Source organism: Schistocerca piceifrons, chromosome 6 (assembly GCF_021461385.2).
Source record: "Schistocerca piceifrons isolate TAMUIC-IGC-003096 chromosome 6, iqSchPice1.1, whole genome shotgun sequence".
NCBI lineage: Eukaryota > Metazoa > Arthropoda > Insecta > Orthoptera > Acrididae > Schistocerca > Schistocerca piceifrons.
Genome location: NC_060143.1, coordinates 211,231,929 through 211,258,685, shown reverse-complemented (window position 1 = coordinate 211,258,685; position 26,757 = coordinate 211,231,929). Strand labels below are relative to the sequence as shown.

Below are 26,757 nucleotides of genomic sequence, written 5' to 3'. Positions count from 1 at the left end.
TAGTGAGATGGGAAGTGGTGCGCCGCCTGCCCACACATACACAGCCAACCCGGACAGACTACACCAAATGAACCGGCAGGTAAGAAATAACACCAGGGGGCAGCGCCTCCAAATGCTACGAACAGCTTGGAAAGGCAAGAGCTAACAAGCAAACGAATAATTCAGGCATAATGATCATAGAACATATGAAAATGCTCAGACCAAGACAAGAACTCTGTGTGAGCATGGCCCCAAGCCCCAGTCTAACCTAAGAACTACTGAAAGGATTAGCCACTTAATCTTACAATAAAATAAAACAAGTTTATTTAATAACCAAGAAATCACAGGGTGTTCAACACATTAACTTGAGTGACTTAAAATCTTGAGGGCTAACACTCAAACAACTACAATAGTAATTATATTTAAAGCAAGAATTATTAATTTTCTTGAAAGGGGGCAAAATCTCACCAGAATTGTGGAACTTAACCACCCAAATGAACCAAGATTCACTGGGCCGCTAGAGTTTTCTTACCATGGATGTGGGCAATTTTATAGTCGCTACATCAGTCAGGGAAGCAACAACTTCCAATACAAATAAAACTCAGTCTCAACCTCAGTGGTCACTAATACAAGTGGCGGCCTAGGACATATGACGCAATTAATTTCAGGCCCGAATGATAAGATAAGCATTTGTTGAACAAGTTACAATTACAGGAAATTGAAAACACACAAATATGATACTCAGATAATTTCAGAGGCACCACAAAGTAATTTTAACACTTGAGACAGAGTGATGGAAACCCACAGGCAATCCACCATAGTGGGAGCAACTTCAATGTGGGAGCACATGTGTCAATCACATAATGACTAGGTGATTCTTCAATTTCTCCAGGCGTATTTTATGACAAAATAAATCTCGAGTGAACAGCCTGGTATGAGTGTGCATAGGACACAATATTTCGGCAATCAACCACGTTGCCATCATCAGGTGTGCTGATGTACCGTATATGCATGCCCCTACAAGGCTGTTCACCTGAGATTTTTTTCGTCACATAATGAGTACCTTACCCTCAAAGGACAGAAAAGACAGCACCAGAAAATGAACAACACTTCAACACCAATATCAGTAACTATGCCTGCTTAATCTGGGGTAAAGCGCATGTGTCAACATTAGGCCCACCAATACAACTGTACCGATAACTGGCCACTTAGACAATTGTGCACCCGTAAGCTCCATGTACAGCTTACTGTGTGTCACATATGCTTCTTATCTCTCTCTCTCTCCCTGACTGCCTGCCCACATTGTCAACAAGCCATTCCAAGGAACTACAACTAACAGGCGACCGAAGCGCCACCCAGCGCCTAGACAGAGTAGCCAAAGATGTAAAACATAGAATAAGCCGACATGGCTCATATGTCTAGTTTTTCCAAGCATTGTTTTTGTTGTGTAATGCAGCTGTGTTCCAGTTGTAACATTCTTTGAGGGGGTTAAACTTTCATTTGTCAGTGACAGAACGAAACCAATCTATCTGTATGTCTTCATTACAGCAGTCTGTAATGATGTTGACATCAATGGGACATTAAAGTGTAATCATCCTTCCCTTCATTCCCTCTTCTATACAAGTGACTCATAGTAATGTTCTACAATTCTTACGGCCTGCCCTCTTGTCACGTCTCATGGTAAGTAAAGCAGGTGATTCACCAGCAACTGAAATTGGTTATCACAACCATACAAGACACTCAACATTAATTAGCAAATGTAATTGATTGAAAGTACCTTTCTTTTTGTGGTATCATTAAACACAGTACTTACTTGAGAACTGGGTTTTCTGTAGCAGATTTGTTGTCCAAGGGCATGATAATGAGTGATGGATTATCCATAAATCTTTGTTGGTGTTAGCAATGATAATGTTTGGTTGCCAGTCATCTACAAGGATGTATTTATGCTACCACAGGTAAGGAAATAAAAATGAGATGATTCCTAGCTTTGAACAATTTTGTTTCTTCAAAACAAAGAAGACTAAACAAATTGACATTGTTCACATAGTAACTAGCTCGTAATTTTGTCATATGATATCCTGAAGTTCCTTTGACAGGAGAAAGAGCCAGGAAATAAAAAATAATAATAATAATGATGGAAAGATGCATAGATATTGGATGGATGGGGGAAAAATACCCTTAGGAGAAATAAGTTATGAAGGAGAGTAGCAGGTAACACAGAACTAGCTTTTGGCCTTCTCTCCTGAACCTTTTCTTTCAGGAGGGATAAGAATAATGAGAAGAAAGTAAGAAGTGACAAGGAACTAGCTTTGGCCTTTTCTTCTGACTCTTCTTCCTCCCCATCTCACAGTATTTCCTTTTCTTCCGTAGTGGTTTCGTATTTCCTGTCTGACGCTTTCTTCTGACAAATGCACTGCTTTAACAGTAAATTCAACATTTTGTTCCTCATTCATATTGGTGGTGTTCATACTATTGGTGTTTCTGTAACAGCAGTTTGTATGTAAGTACCTCTTTTCTAAATAAAATATTTTTAAGATATGAAAATGTAAAATTTGTGGCTTTCTTCCTTAACAGAACAGTCAGGCGCCTATTTAAGAAGCGGAGAGCTGAACAAATACAAGCTGTAAAGGGCTTACTCACAATGGATAGCTATGAAAAACAATACAGAATGATTTCTGTAATTGTCGATAAGTTATTCAATGTAAGTTGATATGAAGATCTATTTTTAATACTATTTTCTTTCATCTGTGGTGTTACATACTTTCTCTGTTTCAACCAGTCCTCGGGTATAATGTGGAGAGTTATATTGTTACAACAAAATAATAATTAATCTTCCTACTGTTATGAAGAGGCTGCATGTGGGTACAATGAGATGCTGAAAGATTAATTGTTTGCAGAACGTGACATTCTTCTGTGTACTAAGAGGGAGATGGAAAGGTCGGAAGAAATTTTCATTAGACGTAAAATTCTCCGCGTACAGCAGGTTGACATTTAACAGTGAAATCTTCTGGGGTATTATTATCTTTTTTATATAATCTTTGGATTGTTTTATGGCAAGTAGAAGTTTGCTTGTCAATTGTGCAATTATACAATCTGCAACATAACGAGTATCAGCTCAGCCCGTAGAGTACTGATTATTGTGAACCACCTTTATCAGAACAGTAGGCTATATAGTTTTCAGCGAGTTGTATCTAATGTATTAGTAGACATTTTGAGTTACATAAATGCTCTGTTTGAGGTATTAGATAAACACAGCAGCCCAGCAGTATGTGAAGTACCTGTTTTCCTCCTAATATATGTATATAAAGTAATCTGGAAGAAGTTCCCATAGTTATCACTGCTAGTAAATCAGCTTAGTTGTAATATGTTGTTAGTATACTTTACAGAAACAGATTTAAGTGGTTGCATCCGTCTATTAATGTAAAACATGACTCATTCCACAACCCTGAAGTTTCTCTTCAATGATGAGCTAATGAAATACGATTTATGAATGAATGGCTAATTGCAGTGTTAAAATACTCTGCAAGCTAGAGTTATTTTGTAGAATACTTGATATACTAAACTTTTTGTTAACCTCACCAGATAATTCAAGTAAATGTTTTATGACACAATAATGGACCACTACAAAACAAAGCCAACTGTGACCTTTGGGAGTGGCACCACTATTATGATGTTACTCCACCAATGCAGAAACTGACATGAGAGCTTTAGGGGCTACTGGAAATGTCAGTTTTAGAGGAACCGTCTGGTGGTGATAAGTGCTTAAAGCTGTAAGTGTGAGTGGCAGACTGGTTTGCCCTTATTGCATGTTCGGGTCCTGTCATGGTCACCAATAAAGGTTGGCTTATTCCTGAAATGAGATAAATATTCATATTACAGGTTTGAATTGTGGTCTCTCAAATAGAATTCCAGTTTTAATTTTAATGTTACTTTGCTTGACTTTTATGGAGACTTTCTTTTTAATAATTTTTGCAAAACCTCGAAGGAATAATGACTCTCGTAATTAAAACAATTAAAATGTTGTTTTGTAACTTTCAGTTGGTGGACAAGGAAACATCATAGTTCGATATTTAAAAGATACAAGTTGCTGGTCTGAAGGAACACACATGACAATACGAGACTGCTGCTAATAAAATGATAGTTAACGGCAATTATCTTCACACTGATTGCTGTGAAATGTCACTAAACAAATACAAATTGTTTAAGACAGAAGCAATTAGGGTCAGTATATTGCCATATGAAATAAAACACCAACATGTTTGTTGACTTACTTTATCAACTTTTGTACAGCATCTGGTAGATTGTGCTAAGACGTTCCTCTTACAACTCTAGTAGACAGAACAGAAGTATAATAATTGAAAGTTTTTGTCATTTGTTTAAAAAATTATCTGAGACATATCTCTTTCACCTCTCACATGTATATAAATTAATTCTTTGCTGCTACTCGGCATATTTATTCCATACAGACTCTTTCATTTCCCTTAAAAGGTCTGTTATAAGCTCCACATACTGTGCCATATTAGTTCCATTGATAAGCCCTGCCTTATCACTATTCTTTGAATGGATTAAATGTTATATTACTTATCTTGCCTCGCAGTGACTGAAGCTTTGATTTCTGGTACTTGCTTTTGCCTTATACGTCATCATTTGTCAGTGATCTTCTTTTTTCCCAAGGCTGTCTCATACTAGAACTGTAATGACTGTAGCACCACATCACTCACACACATTGTGAACACAGTTGCAGTTTATTGTAAGTAATAAAAAATGATTGTTTGATTTCTACAGTTGGACCATGAGCTGCCCCCATTGTCTATATCTGGTAAAATGTCATCTCTGTTCCAGTTGGAGATAAAATTACTGGATTTCTGTGCAGCAGCTGGAGAATAAGCAGGAGTGCTGTGTCGTTCAAAGATAACTTCATTTGCGTAGCTCGAGTGTAATGTCTATGGTTTCAGTCCCTTAGTCTTACAGACGCTCTACCACTGATGACATTCATTCAGTGAACAACTTTTGATCAACTTGTGGAACTTAGACTTAGTGGTAGTATGATCCTGTGGGTAATATGATTTTAACCAATAAACAGTTTATCGTAATTTTCCCGTTGATGCTGTAACCTTTCCTATACAGTCTCAAAAGCATTATGTAAATTGATTTACAGTTTCTGAAGCAATGACAGTTCATGTGATTATTTACATTGGAGCAGTATGAATATACAACTTTCATCTGTAGGAGGCTTGTACACTTATATTAGCTTTCACATTCATTTCATATCCACTTGAGGTTTTTAGATGCACATAGGAATGTTCCATGTGAAAGAGATTATATAGCTGTCATTCACACCATGAATGCAAGATGCTTTGCATTTTATGGAGATCTTTTGAGAATCTCAAGTTGGGTTAGCACAAGTAAAAGCCACCATATCACAATGGGCAAAACACACATGAACTGAGACAATCATAATTCAGTCAGATTCATTTGAAATTTGTTAGCACAGAAATGAACAAACACTTGTATAAATCAGTCACAGTCGGACATGATGTTATGTATACTTTGGCCATCATGTGCTATGGTGCCATTTGGTTGTGTTTACTGATTCCCGAAACATTAGAAAACTATGTTTAAGGCAACACATATAGTCCCAAATACCACACACAGCCAAGGAAATCAGGATACCAATGATTTTTAGAGTTACGTTAATATGAATGTGTATCAAAGGTTTACCTAGTTTCTTAATAGTTGAAATTCAGTGAATTATGTACTAGCTATGCTCATTACTTGCAATAGATTGCAGATATTTGAGTAAATACAGGAACATTTGTGAAAATTACAACAAATCATAGAAAGTGGTGCAAATGAATTCAGACTCGTGGGATGTATTGAGCAATGTACCAAAAATAAATGATAAAGAATCACACGTTGATGGTGTATGTATTTATCCAACAACACTTTCCTGTGTGTCCATCAAGTGGCACAGTGGTTAAAGCCCTAGACAGACACTCAGTTGTAGGGGTTCCCCATCACCCATTGGCCATCTAGATTAAGGTTTTCTTTGATTGCCCTAAAATTTTCAATGCAAATTGCGGAAAGTGTCTTTGAAAAATGTATGCCCAGTTTTCTTTCCGATCCTTCGGCAATCCATGCTTTTGATCTTCCTCTAATGAATTCATTGTCAATCCTAATCTTTCTTCTTTCCCTCCTCCTTTACTTGCGTGACTGATCAGGTCAGAGTTTACATCTACAGCTATACTTTGCAAAGAACCGTGAGGTGCATGGCAGAAGGTACATCCCGTTGTACCAGTTATTAGGGTTTATTCCTGTTTCATTCACATATGGAGTGTAGGAAGAATGATTGTTTGAATGCCTCTCTACATGCAGTAATTATTCTAATTTTATCCTCATGCTTCCTCTGTGAGCAATCTTCACGATCCATATGTGAGCAGTACATAGAAAGTTGTAGTATATTTCTGGAGTAATAATCTAAAGACGGTTCATGAAATTTTGTTAATAGACTTTCTCAGGATAGTTTATGTCTATTTTCAAGAGTCTTGGTTCCTTCAGTATGTCTGTGACCCCCTCCCACGGATTCAACCATTCATGGTACCCTTCTCTGTATACATTCAATACCCCGTGTTCTATCTGGTATGAGTCCCACACACTTGAGCAGTAGTCAGTCACACAAGTGATTTGTAAGCAATCTTCTTTTTAGACTGATTGCACTTTCCCAGTATTCTATCAATAAACTGAACTGTGCAATCATTCCACTTCATATCCCAGCTATTTGTATGAGCTGGCTGATTCCGACTGTGACTCATTGATATTATAGTCATAGGAGACTACGGTCCCCCCCCCCCCCCCCCCCCCCCCCTCCTCAAATGCAGAATGTTACATTTACGAACATTTAGAGCAAGTTGTCAGTCTCTGCACCATGTTGAAATCTTATATAAAGACCTGACCGTATATAAAGCTTCTTTAAGATAGTACTTAATTACAGATAACTCTCCATCCTAGATAACATGTTATGTCCTACCTAAAGCCCTCAATCCAGTCATAAATTTCACTTGATACCCCATATGATCATACTTTTGACAATAAGTGCAGGATCGGTACTGAGTCAAATACTTTTCAGAAATCAAGAGATACTGCATCTACTTGATGCCTTGATCCAAAGCTTTCAGTATGTTATGTGAGAAAAGTGTGAATTGGGTTTCACATGGTCATTGCTTTTGAAATCCATGCTGGTTGGCATTGAGGATACGTCATTATGTTCAAGCTCAGAATATGTTCTAAGAGTCTACAAGAAATTGATATCAAATAAATTGGACAATATTATGAAAAGGGAAGGTGCTACTCACCATGTAGCAGATAGGCACAACAAAAAGACTCTCACAATTAAATCTTTCGGCCGTTGAGGCCTTCATCAACAGTAGACAACACACACACACACACACACACACACACACACACACAAACAAATGAAATTTGCACACACGGCGGCAGTCTCAGGCAACTGAAACCAAACTGGATTTTCTATTGTTTGAAAGATATTGGACAGTAGTTTTGTGGATCACTTCTACTACCCTTCTTGTAGACGGGTGTGACCTGTGCTTTTTCCAAGAACTGGGCATGGTTTTTTGTTTGAGGGATCTACAATAGATTGTAGTTAGAAGAGGGGCTAACTCGGATGCAAATTCAGTGTAGAATCTGACAGAGATTCCATTGAAACCTGGAGCTTTGTTCAGTTTTAATGATTTCAGCTGTTTTTCAATACCACTGACATTAATACTTATTTCACATTATTTCTTTTCAGTGGTACAAGTATTAAATTGTGGTAGTTCTCCTGGGTTTTCCTTTGTAAAGGAACATTTGAAAATGGAGTTAAGCATTTCAGCTTTTGCTTCGCTATCCTCAATTTCAGTTTCTCTCTAATTTGCTAGGGACTGGACATTAACATTGATGCCAATAACAGCGTTTACATACAACCAGAATTTCTTCAGCTTCTGTGAAAGACTTGCAAATATTCTGTTACTGTAGTTATTGAGGACATCACGAATTGCTCTCTTGACAGCCAAATGCATTTCATTCGGCATCTCTCTATCTACAGCCCTATGCTTTGTTTTACATCTGTTACGCAGTAATCTCTATTTCTTTAGAAGTTTCTTTACAGCGACTGTATACCATGGAGGTTCGCTCCCATTATGAACTGTTCTACTAGGTACATATCTATCCAGTGGATGGTCAGTTATTCTTTTAAACTCAAGCTATAGACTCTCTACGTGTTCCTGCCCTGTGCTGAAAGTTTCAAGTTCCTCATTTAGATACGACACTACTGATTTTGTTTCTATTTTACTGAACATATATATATATATATATATCTTTTTGCTTGTATTAGTTGTCCTTTGTACTTTGGTAATCATTGTCGCCACAACCACATCATGTTCACTGATAACAGTTTTCGGTGTGGACATTCTCAAAGAGGTCTATTTGTTGCCATGAGATCCAATATATTTCCATCATGAGTGGGGTTCATAACTATCTGTTCTAAGTAGTTTTCAGAGAAGGCATTTAGTAATGTTTCACAGGATGTCTTATCACGCCTATCACTAACAGAACTGTAATTGTCCCAATTGATTGCTGGGTGATTAAAGTCTCCACCAATGATTACAGTATGATTGGGGAAGTTATGTGCAAGTGAACTGAGGTTTTCTCTACAGTTTTTGGTTACAACAGGAGATAAGTGTGGTGGGTGACAGAAGGATCCAATTATTATTTTATCTCCATCCCTGATACTGAGTCTTGCCCAAACCACCTCACATGCATCTTCAATTTCTATCTCATCAGATTTGTGTTTCTTGTATATCCCATTTGCCTATCCTTTTGACATATTCTTAAATTTCCTCCAAAAATCTCACTGCTATGAATTTCAGGTTTCAACCAGTATTATGTGAGCTTCACTGTGTTTCATGAGCGCTTCAAACTCTGGCACTTTGTTGTGAATGCTTCGGCAGCTTATCATTAGGATTTTAATACTCTCGTCTTTGGGAGGCAGTTCTTTCGACCTTACACTGATACTTCTGGGTTTCCTACAGCTATAATATTTAAATTGGATGGACAGTCACCTAAAAAAAAAAAAAAAAAAAAAGCCCTGTGTGCACTCCATATTAGTCAGCTACCTGAGTAGCAGCCTCTCATGTGTAGTGCTCACTTGACCTATTTAGGGAAACCCTGTAGTTCTTAGCCCTATGGCACAAGTCCAGGAAGTTGCCGCCTAACTTATCACAGAACCTTCGAAGTTTCTGGTTCATTCCTTCCACTCGACTCAGAACCAAAGGGCCACAACCAGTTCTGGTGACAATGCTAAAAATTTTGAGCTTTGTTGAAACTCCATTTGCAAGGCTGGTCTTCTCAACCTTCTCTACCAATGGCTGGAATGACCCAAGAATGACCTTGGAGCCCAGACAACAGACATCATTTGTTCCAACGTGCGCCACAATCCGCAGTTGGTTGCACCCTGTTCCCTCACTGGCTGCCAGAATAGCCTCTTCAACGTGTTGAATGGGGTCACTAGGCATACACACTGAGTGCACATGGTGTATTGTCCTGTCGCTTCCTGCCATTTCTCTAAGGGATACCCTCATTCGGCATACATTTGAACTGCTGACGATTAATAGACCCCCTACGCTTTTCTGTTTGAGTTTTCCTTACACCATACAAAACAGGTGAAGTGAATCTCGTTGGCTCAGTTTCAGTCAAAGACAGCATCTCAAACTTGTTGCTTGTTGGTTTCGGGGATCAGTACAACACCCTTAGTCCTCCCTGGACCCCAACCACCCTGTATAGAACGCCTAGATCTATTGACATGCCACTCCAGTGAAGTGGACGGATAATGATAGATCCTGTACTTTCTGCAGAGGAGACAAAATCGACGATAGAGGACAGTACTTGAGCTACCTCTGGTCCAGGAATCACAGAGACACGACTCTCGGGAATTCTTCAAACACACCAATTCGCAGCAGCTGACAATCGTCTGACAATAGTCAGGATGAATTCCAGCTGTGTACGGACATCAACAAACTCATCCCGTCTTTGAGAACAGCATTCACAGTGGGGCTGCATTTTGGCTGGTGCAATGAACACAAGGCAGTGAACAAATAACTTCAAATTAAGCCCCCCTGATTATCTTTTAATCTGTTGAGCTAAAAAGTTGCTAATTTTCTGTAAGAATTGAAACAGATAAGCAAAGCAAGATTTCTCTTAGGGCAACACAAAAGCCTGTGGTAAAAATGACTAGTGTACAAAAACGTTTTGTTGTTAATTATAGTTGTTAGAAAACTTGAAAACAGAGTTCATTTGCAATAAATGCACACAATATATATCGCTACTCCTCTTTAAGGGAGAAATAGATATAACACAACATGTTAGAAAGTCTGCTACAGTAAATCACAAAAGCTGATTTGCCATAAATTGCTCTTCGATTATGTAAAGGACAATGGTAGCTTCAGAAAATTCTCAAAAATGCACATTTATTTGCATTGATATACAATAAAATTCAGGGATGATGTATTCTGTGGCTGAACTGTGAATCACAAACACTGATTTGCAACAAAATAAATTACGTATCCAAAACACTCATACCAGTAACTTATGAAAATGTAGTTTTGTAGGCATCCGAAAATTCTCAGACTAACCTGTTTCTCATGTAATTGTACAATGAAATTAGAAGATCATTTTGAACGATAATAGGCCTACTGTTCTCAAAAATTTTAAAAGAGTACAATTAAGTGTAAGCCTACAATTGACGATAACAGTATTAGTTTTATCATGGCACTCGTGAATGTTCGAAATTTCACAGTACATCGCAATACAGATGTGCATTGATACAGTCAAGGAAAGATTATGCAGAAGTGATTCGAACAGTAAAATATGCGAATCTAGAATTTTAAATCATCTCACAGCCTTATGCAGTCTCACACAAGGGAAAATTACTAAGTCAGCCTTTATATATACATAAACATGCATATTGCATGGATTTTTCACTTTGGTGATTCTGTGTACACTTCTGCTGTGGGGTGCTGGAGAAGAACATTTCAGAGTGAGTTTATCTCAATTAAAAGCATTAAAAAGTGCAGCACCAACAAAGCACGTCTTTTGCGTTTTGCAAATAACAATACGAAGTTCGAAACTTCCTGGCAGATTAAAACAGTGTGCCAGAAAGTTTCATATCAGTGCACACTCCACTTCAGAGTGAAAATCTCATTCTGGAAACATCCCCCCGGCTGTGGCTAAGCCAAGTCTCCGCAATATCCTTTCTTCCAGGAGTGCTAGCTCTGCAGGTTCGCAGGAGAGCTTCTGTGAAGGTTGGAAAGTAGGAGACGAGGTACTGGTGGAAGTAAAGCTGTGAGGACGGGGCGTGAGTCATGCTTGGGTAGCTCAGATGGTAGAGCACTTGCCTGCGAAAGGCAAAGGTCCCGAGTTTGGGTCTCGGTCCGGCACACAGTTTTAATCCGCCAGGAAATTTCATATCAGCGCACACTCCACTGCAGAGTGAAAATCTCATTCTGAATACTAAGTTCATTTGATGAACAGACTCCTACATCAGTATTCACAATATCAGCAAATGAATAGTTCGAACAAGATAGAATTATCTGCCTTTGGGAAATAGGTGAGTGAAACCATCACATTTCAGCTCCTACAGGGCATCCTGCTTCGACAATGATTCATGTGCAGAACCTGAAGAGAATTGTGTACAGGAGTGAAAGGATATTGGACTTGTGTTGTGGTCAGAGTACAGGACTGCAATTTTGTCTGCATTTCTGTAATGAATACCATATTTTTTATCTATGAAGTTGACTTGACGAGAACACTGTAGCAGGTCGGAGCCTGATTGCAGTGACTGTTCACTATGCAGTCTGCTGTGTGCTAGACTGGTGGCACACATGTTATTACATAGAGTTCCGTTGTACAGAAATCACAAGTACCTCAGATAGTAATTGACGTGCAAATGACCTCACTGACTTGCTGACTGGCAAAATATATTGATTTGATATGAGCCATGTTTTAAGCTGTTTCTGCAGTGGTCACTACAAACATGTTAGACGCTATCATGGCTGTCACTATTTGGCAATCTGCACTGTTGAACAGTGTAATGAACTAACTCCAAGTGTGTTGGTTTGCAACACCATTGGATACAAACTGTGATATTGACTTGTAAGAACAAAGGAGGTCCTAAACAGCAGCCACTGTAACAGCAAAGTTTTAGAGTGTGAAGTGCCGCAATTGCTCCAGTCTGCTCCACATTTCATATTTCAGGTCAGTGCCCAGCCTCACGTTATGAGGAGTTTGCAAACTTTCTTTTGAAGAACAACAGGTACCACATCTAATTGGACTGCACTTTCACCTAACATGTCATGCATCAAATGTGCCTGGGATACAGTTGGTTGCGTACCGTTTTGTCACAGTCTTCCAGCAACTATTGTTGATGCTCTATAGGCTTTCGTAGAGAGAACGTTTAGGGAGATTTCCCAGAAATATGATATACATTCGAGCACCGTCATACTTTCTGAATCTTGAACTGATAAGATGAGTGTTGAACTAACTTCATATTACAAATGTTACAAATCATTCTGATTTCATTGGAAAAATGCATAACTTTTCAGCATATTATACTCAAGAACAAAGTTGAGTAACAGCCTGCTATAAGTGATATGACAGTACATGTGTGCATATTTTTCATTGAGCCAAACTTGAAGATGAAAATGATGTAACTGGAAATCTGTTATATTAAATTAGCACACATATGTTTAGATTTACAGTACTTAATTTATTTTTGTGTTTTTATTTTTACATTGTTGTTGTTGTCGTCTTCAGTCCAGAGACTGGTTTGATGCAGCTCTTCATGCTACTCTATCCTGTGCAAGCTTCTTCATCTCCCAGTACCTACAGCCACCTACATCCTTCAGAATCTGTTTAGTGTATTCATCTCTTGGTCTCCGACTGTGATTTTAACCCTCCCCACTGCCCTCCAGTACTAAATTGGTGATCCCTTGATGCCTCAAAATATGCCCTACCAACCGATCCCTTCTTGTAGTCAAGTTGTGCCACAAATTTCTCTTCTCTCCAATTCTAGTCAATACCTCCTCATTAGTTATGTGATCTACCCATCTAATCTTCAGCATTCTTCTGTAGCACCACATTTCAAAAGCTTCGGTTCTCTTCTTGTCTAAACTATTTATCTTCCACGTTTCTCTTCCATACATAGCTACACTCCATACAAATACTTTCAGAAATGACTTCCTGACACTTAAATCTATACTCAATGTTAACAAATTTCTCTTCTTCAGAAACGCTTTCCTTGCCATTGCCAGTCTACATTTTATATCCTCTATACTTCGACCATCATCAGTTATTTTGCTCCCCAAATAGCAAAACTCATTTACTACTTTAAGCGTCTCATTTCCTAATCTAATTCCCTCAGCATCACCCGACTTAATTCGACTACATTCCATTATCCTCCTTTTGCTTTTGTTGATGTTCATCTTATAGCCTCCTTTCAAGACACTGTCCATTCCGTTCAACTGCTCTTCCAGGTCCTTTGCTGTCTGACAGAATTACAATGTCATCGGCGAACCTCAAAGTTTTTATTTCTTCTCCATGGATTTTAATTCCTACTCCAAATTTTTCTTTTGTTTCCTTTACTGCTTGCTCAATATACAGATTGAATAACATCGGGGAGTAGCTACAACCCTGTCTCACTCCCTTCCCAACCACTGCTTCCCTTTCATGCCCCTTGACTCTTATAACTGCCATCTGGTTTCTGTACAAATTGTAAATAGCCTTTCGCTCCCTGTATTTTACCCCTGCCACCTTCAGAATTTGAAAGAGGGTATTCCAGTCAACATTGTCAAAAGCTTTCTCTAAGTCTGCAAATACTAGAAACGTAGGTTTGCTTTTCCTTAATCTATTTTCTAAGTTTTTTGACATATATTACATATATTTTTATTTTTATATTACAGATATTTTTACATATATATTATTTATGGAGCTATGCATATATACAAAATGTAATGGGATAGATAAATCTACTCACCAAGTGGCTGAAGAACTCACACGTAAAAGAAGGTTATAACTAGGCAAGCTTTGGAGCCAGTGGCTCCTCCTTCAGGCAGAAGGGTTGAAGGGGAAGGAAGGGGAGTGAAGGAAAAGGACTAGTGAGGTCTAGCAAAAGGGGTAGATTTCAGTAAAGTCACCCAGAACCACGGGTCAGGGGAGACTTACCAGACGGGACAAGAAGGAAAGACTTCGTTGGGGACTGCACTGCATGAGTTTTGAAAACCTGAGAATATGGAAGACAGAAATTACCGCTTAAACATCATGCACGAGTTAATAAGAATGAAAAGGTGAGTGCATTGTACATATCAGGTGGGGGGGGGGGGCGGCAAAAATAGACAGGTAAGAAAATTAAAGATGTAGAAAACTAAAATGGAGTGAAGAAAGCAGCAGTCATTGTGAAGAAATGCTAAGATGGAAGAAGTTAATGTAAATTAAGGTCTGGTAGATGGCGAGAACCGAGGACATGTAGAGCTGGTTCCCACCTGTGGAGTTCTAAGAAACTGGTGTCAGGGGGAAGAATCCAGATGGCGCATGTGGTGAAACAGACAGCAGGGTCACGATTGTCATGTTGTACAGGAAGTTCTGCAACAGGATATTGTGTTTTGCCCATATACTCCCTCTGCCTATGTCCATTTGTCCCAACTGATAAATTGGTGGTAATCATGCTGTTGTAAAAGGCTGAACATTGTTTACATAACAGCTCTTATATGATATGTCATTTCACAGGTGGCTTTCCCTTCGATAGTATATGTTTTGCCAGTTACAGGGCTGGTATAGGTGGTGGTAGGAGGATGATATGTCACCACTGTAAACTTATCGGAGATATGAGGGTGAAAATATTAGTTGATCTATTTTGTAAGTATTCTCTGACATTTTATTACTGTTTATTCATCGGTATTTTTACTTTTGCAGGTAATTCAGAACAGCCGTGTCACACTGGAAAGTTCTGGTTATGTCCCTGGACTTAGCAGTTTTCCCAAGAATGAGGAACTGCTTAATGGTTTGTGATAATATGCAAATTTTATTTATATGTATTGAAACTACAAGGAGCTGCATCTATTAGCCTAATAATCAAATGTGAACCATTTTAAGATGTAATTAACAGTTATTGCTTTTGAATTTTAAGTTTTGCTTAGAGTAACAGCTAAAATCGTGGAGGCTTTCATGGCCATTTCTCGATGTGCTGCCTTTTGTTCTTCTTGAAAGGATTCGGACATCCAGTCAGTGCACTATCTATTCTTCAGCTTTTCCTGGGTATTTCTAGTGTGGTTTACAGTCTTCTAAGTGCAACAGGAGTTCACTGTGAAAGGGGATCCCAGGGTCCAGTTATTTTGGGAGTTTTCCCCATGCTTGTGCACTTCAGTGGCTTCTCTGATTACACAGGCATTATAGATACTCCCCATAGCAAGACTTGCATGTTGTTGGGTTTTACTACGTAACTGTGGTCACTCAGTATATGCCCATCTGTGGCTAATTCCTCCTCGTGTTTCAGCTTGCAGTTCCATTTTCATTCAGTGATACTGTTTTTGGTGGATCTTTCAGCATGTTTTTACTCAGGTTTTCCTTGACAATGTGGGTCCCACCTGTCCTATGTTGCTGTGTTTACTATCTTATATTTTGCTTGTGTAATATACAACCAATTCTGTCAAATCAGCCAGGCTACTTATGGCATTCTAATATCATTATTTGGGTAACCATTGCTCCTCAGAACACCCCCAAGCGTTTCATCTCTTGTTTGAAGTGCTATGGCCCATGTGTTTGCCTTGCAACCATCACAAAAATATTGACCATGCCCCTTTTGCTAATGAGATGGTGATACAAAAGTTTTAGCAGATGTACTTTTTGGGCAATTTTGGTACCATTGCTAGTGGCTAGCACAGCCTGTAGTTGTTTGTTATTTTCCAGCTTCACTGCAAATTGGATAGTAGAGCTGAGGCTGCCCATATGTATGAGGAAGTCACCAAGCCTTTTCTCATTATGACTCCACACAATAAATGTGTTGAGCCCAGAACTATGATCTTAAACTGCTCATGTGTGTGTGTGTGTGTGTGTGTGTGTGTGTGTGTGTGTGTGTGTGAGTGTGTGAGAGAGAGAGAGAGAGAGAGAGAGAGAGAGACTTGTCATCTTTACATCATATCATCCTCCATCTGTTGGCATAAATGGCATTTCATGTGAAGTTGCTTTGCGAAATCATCAGTAAAAATGAAACTATAAAACTCCATTTAAATGTTTAGTGGCACCGTGATGTTATTAATCTTGTGAAATGTCGCGCACATGAATGTGTTTGATAACTCAAGCCTTCTGTCTACCTACATTTTTATGTAACTCTACAGTGGGACAAGACACCTTGATAAATCACTTCATAGTTTGTACAACCCACTTTGTCATATCTGCGTTCTGTTTTCTGAAAGTATTCTAATCCAGTAATTTGTGTGCATTTTGCTCATAGTCTTGAGTTTTCACATTACAGTCACATTCCCTTGAACACATGTGACTGTCTAAAACCTCCATCTGCAGCTTGATTCAAGCCTGATATCAGTAATCAAGGATAGATCTTCAACACTGTCAACCACTCATGCTATCAAACTTCAGGAAGAAGAATAACCAAAAACCCAAGAAAAATGCTGACAAATAGATCTCTCAAAATGTACATGAAAGCTTCATTGCTGTTAATTATTACACCTGACAAACATTATTTGGTTATTGGTTCTATGTTGAACACCCTAAAAATGCAGTATTTAATGTATATTAACAATATTTAGTGTTATATGCCTATTTTTTAAAAGTACTCTTGTTGTTGTTGTTGTTGTTGTTGTGGTCTTCAGTCCTGAGACTGGTTTGATGCAGCTCTCCATGCTACTCTATCCTGTGCGAGCTTTTTCATCTCCCAGTACCTACTGCAACCTACATCCTTCTGAATCTGCTTAGTGTATTCATCTCTTGGTCTCCCTCTACGATTTTTACCCTCCACACTGCCCTCCAATACTAAATTGGTGATCCCTTGATGCCTCAGAACATGTCCTACCAACCGATCCCTTCTTCTGGTCAAGTTGTGCCACAAACTTCTCTTCTCCCCAATCCTATTCAATACTTCCTCATTAGTTATGTGATCTACCCATCTAATCTTCAGCATTCTTCTGTAGCACCACATTTCGAAAGCTTGTATTCTCTTGTTGTCCAAACTATTTATTGTCCATGTTTCACTTCCATACATGGCTACACTCCATACGAATACTTTCAGAAATGACTTCCTGACACTTAAATCAATACTGGATGTTAACAAATTTCTCTTCTTCAGAAACGCTTTCCTTGCCATTGCCAGCCTACATTTTATATCCTCTCTACTTCGACCATCATCAGTTATTTTGCTCCCCAAATAGCAAAACTCCTTTACTACTTTAAGTGCCTCATTTCCTAATCTAATTCCCTCAGCATCACCCGACTTAATTAGACTACATTCCATTATCCTTGTTTTGCTTTTGTTGATGTTCATCTTATATCCTCCTTTCAAGACACTGTCCATTCCATTCAACTGCTCTTCCAAGTCCTTTGCTGTCTCTGACAGAATTACAATGTCATCGGCGAACCTCAAAGTTTTTATTTCTTCTCCCTGAATTTTAATACCTACTCCGAATTTTTCTTTTGTTTCCTTTACTGCTTGCTCAATATACAGATTGAACAACATCGGGGAGAGGCTACAACCCTGTCTTACTCCCTTCCCAACCACTGCTTCCCTTTCATGTCCCTCGACTCTTACAACTGCTATCTGGTTTCTGTACAAATTGTAAATAGCCTTTCGCTCCCTGTATTTTACCCCTGCCACCTTTAGAATTTGAAAGAGAGTATTCCAGTCAACATTGTCAAAAGCTTTCTCTAAGTCTGCAAATGCTAGAAACGTAGGTTTGCCTTTCCTTAATCTTTCTTCTAAGATAAGTCGTAAGGTCAGTATTGCCTCACGTGTTCCAGTGTTTCTACGGAATCCAAACTGATCTTCCCCGAGGTTGGCTTCTACTAGTTTTTCCATTCGTCTGTAAAGAATTCGTGTTAGTATTTTGCAGCTGTGACTTATTAAGCTGATAGTTCGGTAATTTTCACATCTGTCAACACCTGCTTTCTTTGGGATTGATTGGAATTATTATATTCTTCTTGAAGTCTGAGGGTATTTCGCCTGTTTCATACATCTTGCTCACCAGATGGTAGAGTTTTGTCAGGACTGGCTCTCCCACGGCCGTCAGTAGTTCCAATGGAATATTGTCTACTCCGGGGGCCTTGTTTCGACTCAGGTCTTTCAGTGCTCTATCAAACTCTTCACGCAGTATCATATCTCCCATTTCATCTTCATCTACATCCTCTTCCATTTCCATAATATTGTCCTCAAATACATCACCCTTGTATAGACCCTCTATATACTCCTTCCACCTTTCTGCTTTCCCTTCTTTGCTTAGAACTGGGTTTCCATCTGAGCTCTTGATATTCATACAAGTCGTTCTCTTATCTCCAAAGGTCTCTTTAATTTTCCTGTAGGCGGTATCTATCTTACCCCTAGTGAGATAGGCCTCTACATCCTTACATTTGTCCTCTAGCCATCCCTGCTTAGCCATTTTGCATTTTCTGTCGATCTCATTTTTGAGACGTTTGTCTTCCTTTTTGCCTGTTTCACTTACTGCATTTTTATATTTTCTCCTTTCATCAATTAAATTCAATATTTCTTCTGTTACCCAAGGATTTCTACTAGCCCTCGTCTTTTTACCTACTTGACCCTCTGCTGCCTTCACTACTTCATCCCTCAAAGCTACCCATTCTTCTTCTACTGTATTTATTTCCCCCATTCCTGTCAATTGCTCCCTTATGCTCTCCCTGAATCTCTGTACAATCTCTGGTTCTTTCAGTTTATCCAGGTCCCATCTCCTTAAATTCCCACCTTTTTGCAGTTTCTTCAGTTTTAATCTACAGGTCATAACCAATAGATTGTGGTCAGAGTCCATATCTGCCCCTGGAAATGTCTTACAATTTAAAACCTGGTTCCTAAATCTCTGTCTTACCATTATATAATCTATCTGATACCTTTTAGTATCTCCAGGGTTCTTCCATGTATACAACCTTCTTTCATGATTCTTAAACCAAGTGTTAGTTATGATTATGTTGTGCTCTGTGCAAAATTCTACCAGGCGGCTTCCTCTTTCATTTCTGTCCCCCAATCCATATTCACCTACTATGTTTCCTTCTCTCCCTTTTCCTACACTCGAATTCCAGTCACCCATGACTATTAAATTTTCGTCTCCCTTCACAATCTGAATAATTTCTTTTATTTCATCATACATTTCTTCAATTTCTTCGTCATCTGCAGAGCTAGTTGGCATATAAACTTGTACTACTGTAGTAGGTGTGGGCTTCGTATCTATCTTGGCCACAATAATGCGTTCACTATGCTGTTTGTAGTAGCTTACCCGCATTCCTATTTTCCTATTCATTATTAAACCTACTCCTGCATTACCCCTATTTGATTTTGTGTTTATAACCCTGTAGTCACCTGACCAGAAGTCTTGTTCCTCCTGCCACCGAACTTCACTAATTCCCACTATATCTAACTTCAACCTATCCATTTCCCTTTTTAAATTTTCTAACCTACCTGCCCGATTAAGGGATCTGACATTCCACTCTCCGATCCGTAGAACGCCAGTTTTCTTTCTCCTGATAACGACATCCTCTTGAGTAGTCCCCGCCCGGAGATCCGAATGGGGGACTATTTTACCTCCGGAATATTTTACCCAAGAGGACGCCATCATCATGTAATCATACAGTAAAGCTGCATGCCCTCGGGAAAAATTACGGCCGTAGTTTCCCCTTGCTTTCAGCCGTTCGCAGTACCAGCACAGCAAGGCCGTTTGGTTATTGTTACAAGGCCAGATCAGTCAATCATCCAGACTGTTGCCCTTGCAACTACTGAAAAGGCTGCTGCCCCTCTTCAGGAACCACACGTTTGTCTGGCCTCTCAACAGATACCCCTCCGTTGTGGTTGCACCTACGGTACGGCTATCTGTATCGCTGAGGCACGCAAGCCTCCCCACCAACGGCAAGGTCCATGGTTCATACTCTTATTTGCTCATAAAAATTTATCTGAATAGTGGGTTCTTGTTGTTGTGCTCTTCAGTCCTGAGACTGGTTTGATGCAGCTCTCCATGCTACTCTATCCTGTGCAAGCTTCTTCATCTCCCAGTACTTACTGCAACCTACATCCTTCTGAATCTGCTTAGTGTATTCATCTCTTGGTCTCCTTCTATGATTTTTACCCTCCACGCTGCCCTCCAATGCTAAATTTGTAATCCCTTGATGCCTCAGAACATGTCCTACCAACCAGTCCCTTCTTCTTGTCAAGTTGTGCCACAAACTCCTCTTCTCCCCAATTCTATTCAGTACCTCCTCATTAGTTATGTGATCTACCCATCTAATTGTAGTAACCAAAACCAACTGCGAGAATGCCTTGGGCTGCAGATCGGAACCGCCAGGCGGGGAAGCCGCCGGCGGTGGAGCACGCGCCACCGGGTAAACACAGGACGAGTTGGGCGACAGACCAACGACAACTGACAACAACTGACCATGACCGACTATGACCGACACAACAAGGAAGAGATAAACAACGGAGGCTTGTGGAAACCACAACACTAAACACCAACAGTAAATCCACTCAGAACCAGAGCCAGGCAAATGTCAACAACGAGCAAGGACCAGAACGCAGTACCGCCGAGATAGAAACGAAATCCAGAGCGAGTACCAGACTGGCTGGACTAGGACAGAGCGGGCCCCTATGTACGAAACCAGAGGGAGCGGCTATTGGCCGCTGTCTGCACGTGGCGTAGCGGTGGTGCCCTCGCTGCGCGAGAGCCGCTGCGCGGAATAGCCGCCACGGAGGCGGAGCCCTCTATGGGCTGACCACGTCCATTTGTTCTGGTGCATGTTCGACTTCTGCGGCAGACGGTACTAGACTAATCTTCAGGATTCTTCGGTAGCACCACATTTCGAAAGCTTGTATTCTCTTCTTGTCCAAACTATTTATCGTCCATGTTTCACTTCCATACATGGCTACACTACATACAAATACTTTCAGAAACGACTTCCTGACACTTAAATCTATACTCAATGTTAACAAATTTTCTTCTTCAGAAACGCTTCCCTTGCCATTGCCAGTCTACATTTTATATCTTCTCTACTTTGACCATCATCATCATCAGTTAGTTTGCTCCCCAAATAGCAAAATTCCTTTACTACTTTAAGTGTCTCATTTCCTATCTAACTCCATCAGCATCACCTGACTTAATTCAACTACATTCCATTATCCTCGTTTTGCTTTTGTTGATGTTCATCTTATATCCTCCTTTCCAGACACTGTCCATTCCGTTCAACTGCTCTTCCAGGTCCTTTGCTGTCTCTGACAGAATTACAATGTCATCGGCGAACCTCAAAGTTTTTATTTCTTCTCCATGGATTTTAATACGTACTCGAAATTTTTCTTTTGTTTGCTTTACTGCTTGCTCAATATACAGATTGAATAACATTGGGGAGAGGCTACAACCCTGTCTCACTCCCTTCCCAGCTATTGCTTCCCTTTCATGCCCCTCGACTCTTATAACTGCCATCTGGTTTCTGTACAAATTGTAAATAGCCTTTCGCTCCATGTATTTTACCCCTGCCACCTTCAGAATTTGAAAGAGAGTATTCCAGTCAACATTGTCAAAAGCTTTCTCTAAGTCTACAAATGCTACAAATGTAGTTTTTCCGTTCCTTAATCTTTCTTCTAAGATAAGTCGTAAGCTCAGTATTGCCTCATGTGTTCCAATATTTCTACGGAATCCAAACTGATCTTCCTCGAGGTCGTCTTCTACAAGTGTTTCCATTCATCTGTAAAGAGTTCGTGTTAGTATTTTGCAGCTGTGACTTATTAAACTGATAGTTCGGTAATTTTCACATCTGTCAACACCTGCTTTCTTTGGGATTGGAATTATTGAATTCTTATTGAAGTCTGAGGGTATTTCGCCTGTCTCATACATCTTGCTCACCAGATGGTACAGTTTTGTCAGGACTGGCTCTCCCAAGGCCGTCGGTAGTTCTAATGGAATGTTGTCTACTCCCGGGGCCTTGTTTCGAGTCAGGTCTTTCAGTGCTCTGTCAAACTCTTCACGCAGTATCGTATCTCCCATTTCATCTTCATCTACATCCTCTTCCATTTCCATAATATTGTCCTCAAGTACATCGCCCTTGTTTAGACCCTCCATACACTCCTTCCACCTTTCTGCTTTCCCTTCTTTGCTTAGAACTGGGCTTCCACCTGAGCTCTTGCTATTCATACAAGTGGTTCTCTTCTCTCCAAAGGTCTCTTTAATTTTCCTGTAGGCAGTATCTATCTTACCCCTAGTGAGATAAGCCTCTACATTCTTACATTTGTCCTCTAGCCATCCCTGCTTAGCCATTTTGCACTTCCTGTTGATCTCATTTTTGGGATGTTTGTATTCTTTTTTGCCTGCTTCATTTACTGCATTTTTATATTTTCTCCTTCATCAATTAAATTCAATTCCCTTCAATATTTCTTCTGTTACCCAAGCATTTCTACTACCCTTGACTTTTTACCTACTTGATCCTCTGCTGCCTTCACTACTTCATCCCTCAGAGCTACCCATTCTTCTTCTACTGCCCTTCTTTCTCCCATTCCTGTCAATTGTTCCCTTATGCTCTCCCTGAAACCCTGTACAACCTCTGGTTTAGTCAGTTTATCCAGGTCCCACTTCCTATAATTGCCACCTTTTAGCAGTTTCTTCAGTTTCAATCTACAGTTCATAACTAATAGATTGTGGTCAGAGTCCACATCTGTCCCTGGAAATGTCTTACAATTTAAAACCTGGTTCCTAAATCTCTGTCTTACCATTATATAATCTATCTGATACCTTCTAGTATCTCCAGGATTCTTCCATGTATACAACCTTCTTTCATGATTCTTGAACCAAGTGTTAGCTATGATTAAGTTGTGCTCTGTGCAAAATTCTACCAGACGGCTTCCTTTTTCATTTCTTACCCCCAATCCATATTCACCTACTATGATTCCTTCTCTCCCTTTTCCTACTCTCGAATTCCAGTCAGCCATGAGTATTAAGTTTTCATCTCCCTTCTCTACCTGAATAATTTCTTTTATCTCATCATACATTTGATCAATTTCTTCATCATCTGCAGAGCTAGTTGGCATATAAACTTGTACTACTGTAGGAGGCGTGGGCTTCGTGTCTATCTTGGCCACAATAATGTGTTCACCATGCTGTTTGCAGTAGCCTACCCGCACTCCTATTTTTTTATTCATTATTATACCTACTCCTACATTACCCCTATTTGATTTTGTATTTATAACCCTGTATTCACGTGACAAAAAATCTTGAAATGATAATTAAATGGACGCCTTAGCTGTAAACAGACGCTGATGTACTTCATTGGGGACATGTTGAAAATGTGTGCCCCGACCGGGTCTCGAACCCGGGATCTCCTGCTTACATGGCAGACGCTCTATCCATCTGAGCCACCACGGGCACAGAGGATAGTGCGTCTGCAGGGACTTATCCCTTGCACACTCCCCGTGAGATCCACTTTCCCAACATATCCACACCACTACATTCGTAGTGCGCCTAATAGATGTTTGCCCGTCATACTCATTACTCATGGCAGATTAATCTACCAAGTCCCGTACGAGTTCGGGCATAGCGTGTGCGTTCGCACAAGAAGGTCAATGGCCGGGAAGCCATATTTTAACTATATATGACGGTAGTATCTGTTCCCGAAAGAACAGTTACCGTGGATGACCATGCAGCTTTGCTAGAAATGAAATGATAATTAAATGGACACCCTAGCTGCAAACAGACGTTGATGTACTTCATTGGGGACATGTTGAAAATGTGTGCCCCGACCAGGACTCAAACCCGGGGTCTCCTGCTTACATGGCAGACGCTCTATCCATCTGAGCCACCGCGGGCACAAAGGATAGTGCGTATCCCTTGCACTATCCTCTGTGCCCGCGGTGGCTCAGATGGGTAGAGCGTCTGCCATGTAAGCAGGAGATCCCGGGTCGAGTCCCGGTTGGGGCACACATTTTCAACATGTCCCCAATGAAGTACATCAACGTCTGTTTGCAGCTAGGGTGTCCATTTAATTATCATTTCATTTCTAGCAAAGCTGCATGGTCATCCACGGTAACTGTTCTTTCGGGAACAGATACTACCGTCATATATAGACAAAAAATCTTGTTCCTCCTGCCACCAAACTTCACTAATTACCACTATATCTAACTTTAACCTATCCATATCCCTTTTTAAATTTTCTAACCTACCTGTCCGATTAAGGGATCTGACATTCCACACTCCAATCCGTAGAACGCCAGTTTTCTTTTTCCTGATAACAACGTCCTCTTGAGTAGTCCCTGCCCGGAGATCCGAATGGGGGACTATTTTATCTCCGGAATATTTTACCCAAGAGGACGCCATCATCATTTAACCCATAGTAAAACTGCGTGCCCTTTGGAAAAATTACGGCTGTAGTTTCTCCTTGCTTTCTGCCGTTCGCAGTAGCAGCACAGCAAGGCCGTTTTGGTTAGTGTTACAAGGCCAGATCAGTCAATCAGCCAGACTGTTGCCCCTGCAACTACTGAAAAGGCTGCTGCCCCTCTTCAAGAACCACACATTTGTCTAGCCTCTCAACAGATACCTCTCCACTGTGGTTGCACCTACAGTACGGCCATCTGTATCGCTGAGGCATGCAAGCCTCCGCACCAATGGCAAGGTTCATGGTTCACGGTGGAGGGGAAATAGTGCGTACAGCCTTGATATTTGATTTTTAGGTTAGAGGGTCTCGGGAAAACACAAGATGGGCTTCAATCACAAAGGGTGCAGGCTGAGCACAGGAAGAACATAGATACAGGAACCATTGGTATCATCATCATCATCATCATCATCATCATCATCAGCCAATTCAATCATTAGATGATGTGGCCTCTTCGAGTCGTGGATTCAGGTAGGCTTTCAGAAGTCTTCTCCAAGTGGGACGGTCTTGGGCAGTTCTCTGCCAGGTGTTACCAGCGATCTTCTTGATGTCTTTGTCCCATCTGTCTGGTGGTCTTCCTCTAGGCCTCCGGTGCTCTCTCGGACTCCACTCCAGTACTAGCTTCGTCCATCTGTTGTCTTTTCTTCTTGCGACGTGGCCAGCCCACTGCCATTTCAAGGAACCTACTCTCTCTAAGATGTCATTAACCTTCGTCACAGACCGGATGTCATCTGCCCTTTTCCTGTCCTTTCTTGTATAGCCCAGCATTGATCTCTCCATGGCTCTCTGTGCTGTCCTGAGTTTCCCTTTTTGTGAATGAGTTCAGTGTCCATGTCTCGCATCCGTACGTCATCACAGGAAGAATGCATTGATCAAATACTGCTTTCTTCAGATTTACTGGCATTTTTTATCTGAATACTTTTGAATTCTTCCCAAATGCTTGCCAGCCAAGCTTGATGCGTCGATAGATTTCTGGTCTTATGTCTCCCTTCATATTTATAATCTGACCAAGGTAGACATATTCACTGACCTCTTCTAGTAGACTGTCCTTCACTTTCACATCTCCAGCTGGGACCCATTTGTTGGATATTACTTTTGTTTTGGAAAGGTTCATGTTTAAGCCAACCAGCTGACATTCCAATGCAAGATCTGTAACTAAGTTTTGGAGCTCTGCGAAGTCTTTGGCCAGTAAGGCAATATCATCAGCAAATCTCAAGTTGGTAAGCCTTCTTCCATTAATTCTAATTCCCTTACCTTCCCAGCTCAACTTTGACATAGCCATTTCCAATACAGCAGAGAACAGTTTTGGGGAGATGGGATCGCCTTGCTTGACACCCCTCATGATGCGGAATTCTTGAGTTGATTCGCCGATGTTAACATAAGCTGAAGAATTCTCGTAGATTTTCCTGAGCACTTCAATGTATGCTGCTCCCACTCCTTGCTCACTCAAAGCTTGGAGGACAGCTACGTGGCTAACGGAGTCAAATGCCTTTTCAAAGTCAACAAAGGCAATGCAGAGAGGCAGTTGGTATTCATTCGCTCTGCTTATCACTTCACTAACGGTCAGAATGTGGTCAATAGTGCTAAAATTGCTTCAGAATCCAGCCCCGTGTGGGGTTGCTAGTCCCCCATCGGGCGCCTCCCCAGGTGGTGGATAGGGGAAAGCCTCCCAGATATGGGTGGCACCGGGGAAATGAAATACCCGGGGTGGACCAAAACTAGCAGTGTGGTGGCGTCTGTACTCTAGTGGAGCGGCCTACCAAAGGTGTCTGTACCCCATGTCAGGGGCGGCCTGGAAATTATATCGCCAATCCGTTCTGAAGCAAGCGTGGCGATTATGCTTCTCACCTTCGAGTTATGTTGTGTGACATTAATGTTAAATTTTCCGGAGTAATAGCCCCACAGTCGGATCTCCGGGTGGGAGCAACTTTGATGTCCCAAACACCAAGTGGAACCATTGGTATAACAGTTGTAAATTGTCATAGCTGTGTTGGGAAAGTACCAGAGCTCCAAGCGCTAATAGAAAGCACTGATGCTCAAATCGTTGTAGGCACTGAAAGCTGGCTAAAGCCGGATATAAGCTCAGCCGAAATTTTTGTGAAA

General features: G+C 40.5%; 1 protein-coding gene and 1 non-coding gene across 7 annotated transcripts in view; one reads left to right on the top strand and one right to left on the bottom strand.

Annotated features, from left to right (window-relative positions):
* The window catches only part of LOC124802702 (coiled-coil domain-containing protein 134-like), a 50,881-nt gene that overhangs the window by 10,434 nt on the left and 13,690 nt on the right, over positions 1–26,757 (top strand). For 2 of the 6 annotated variants that reach the window (XM_047263649.1, XM_047263652.1), the window contains exons 2-3: positions 2,554–2,680; positions 14,998–15,085. In XM_047263649.1, the coding sequence (XP_047119605.1) occupies positions 2,554–2,680; positions 14,998–15,085 (215 nt within the window). Of the gene's footprint in view, positions 1–1,866; positions 1,935–2,553; positions 2,681–4,017; positions 4,201–14,997; positions 15,086–26,757 lie in introns of those variants that run through there. The other 4 variants (XM_047263651.1, XM_047263654.1, XM_047263650.1 and 1 more) reach the window with 4 other exon arrangements.
* Positions 23,578–23,652, bottom strand: Trnat-ugu. Its single transcript has one exon. It is a non-coding gene; the product is annotated as a tRNA-Thr (tRNA).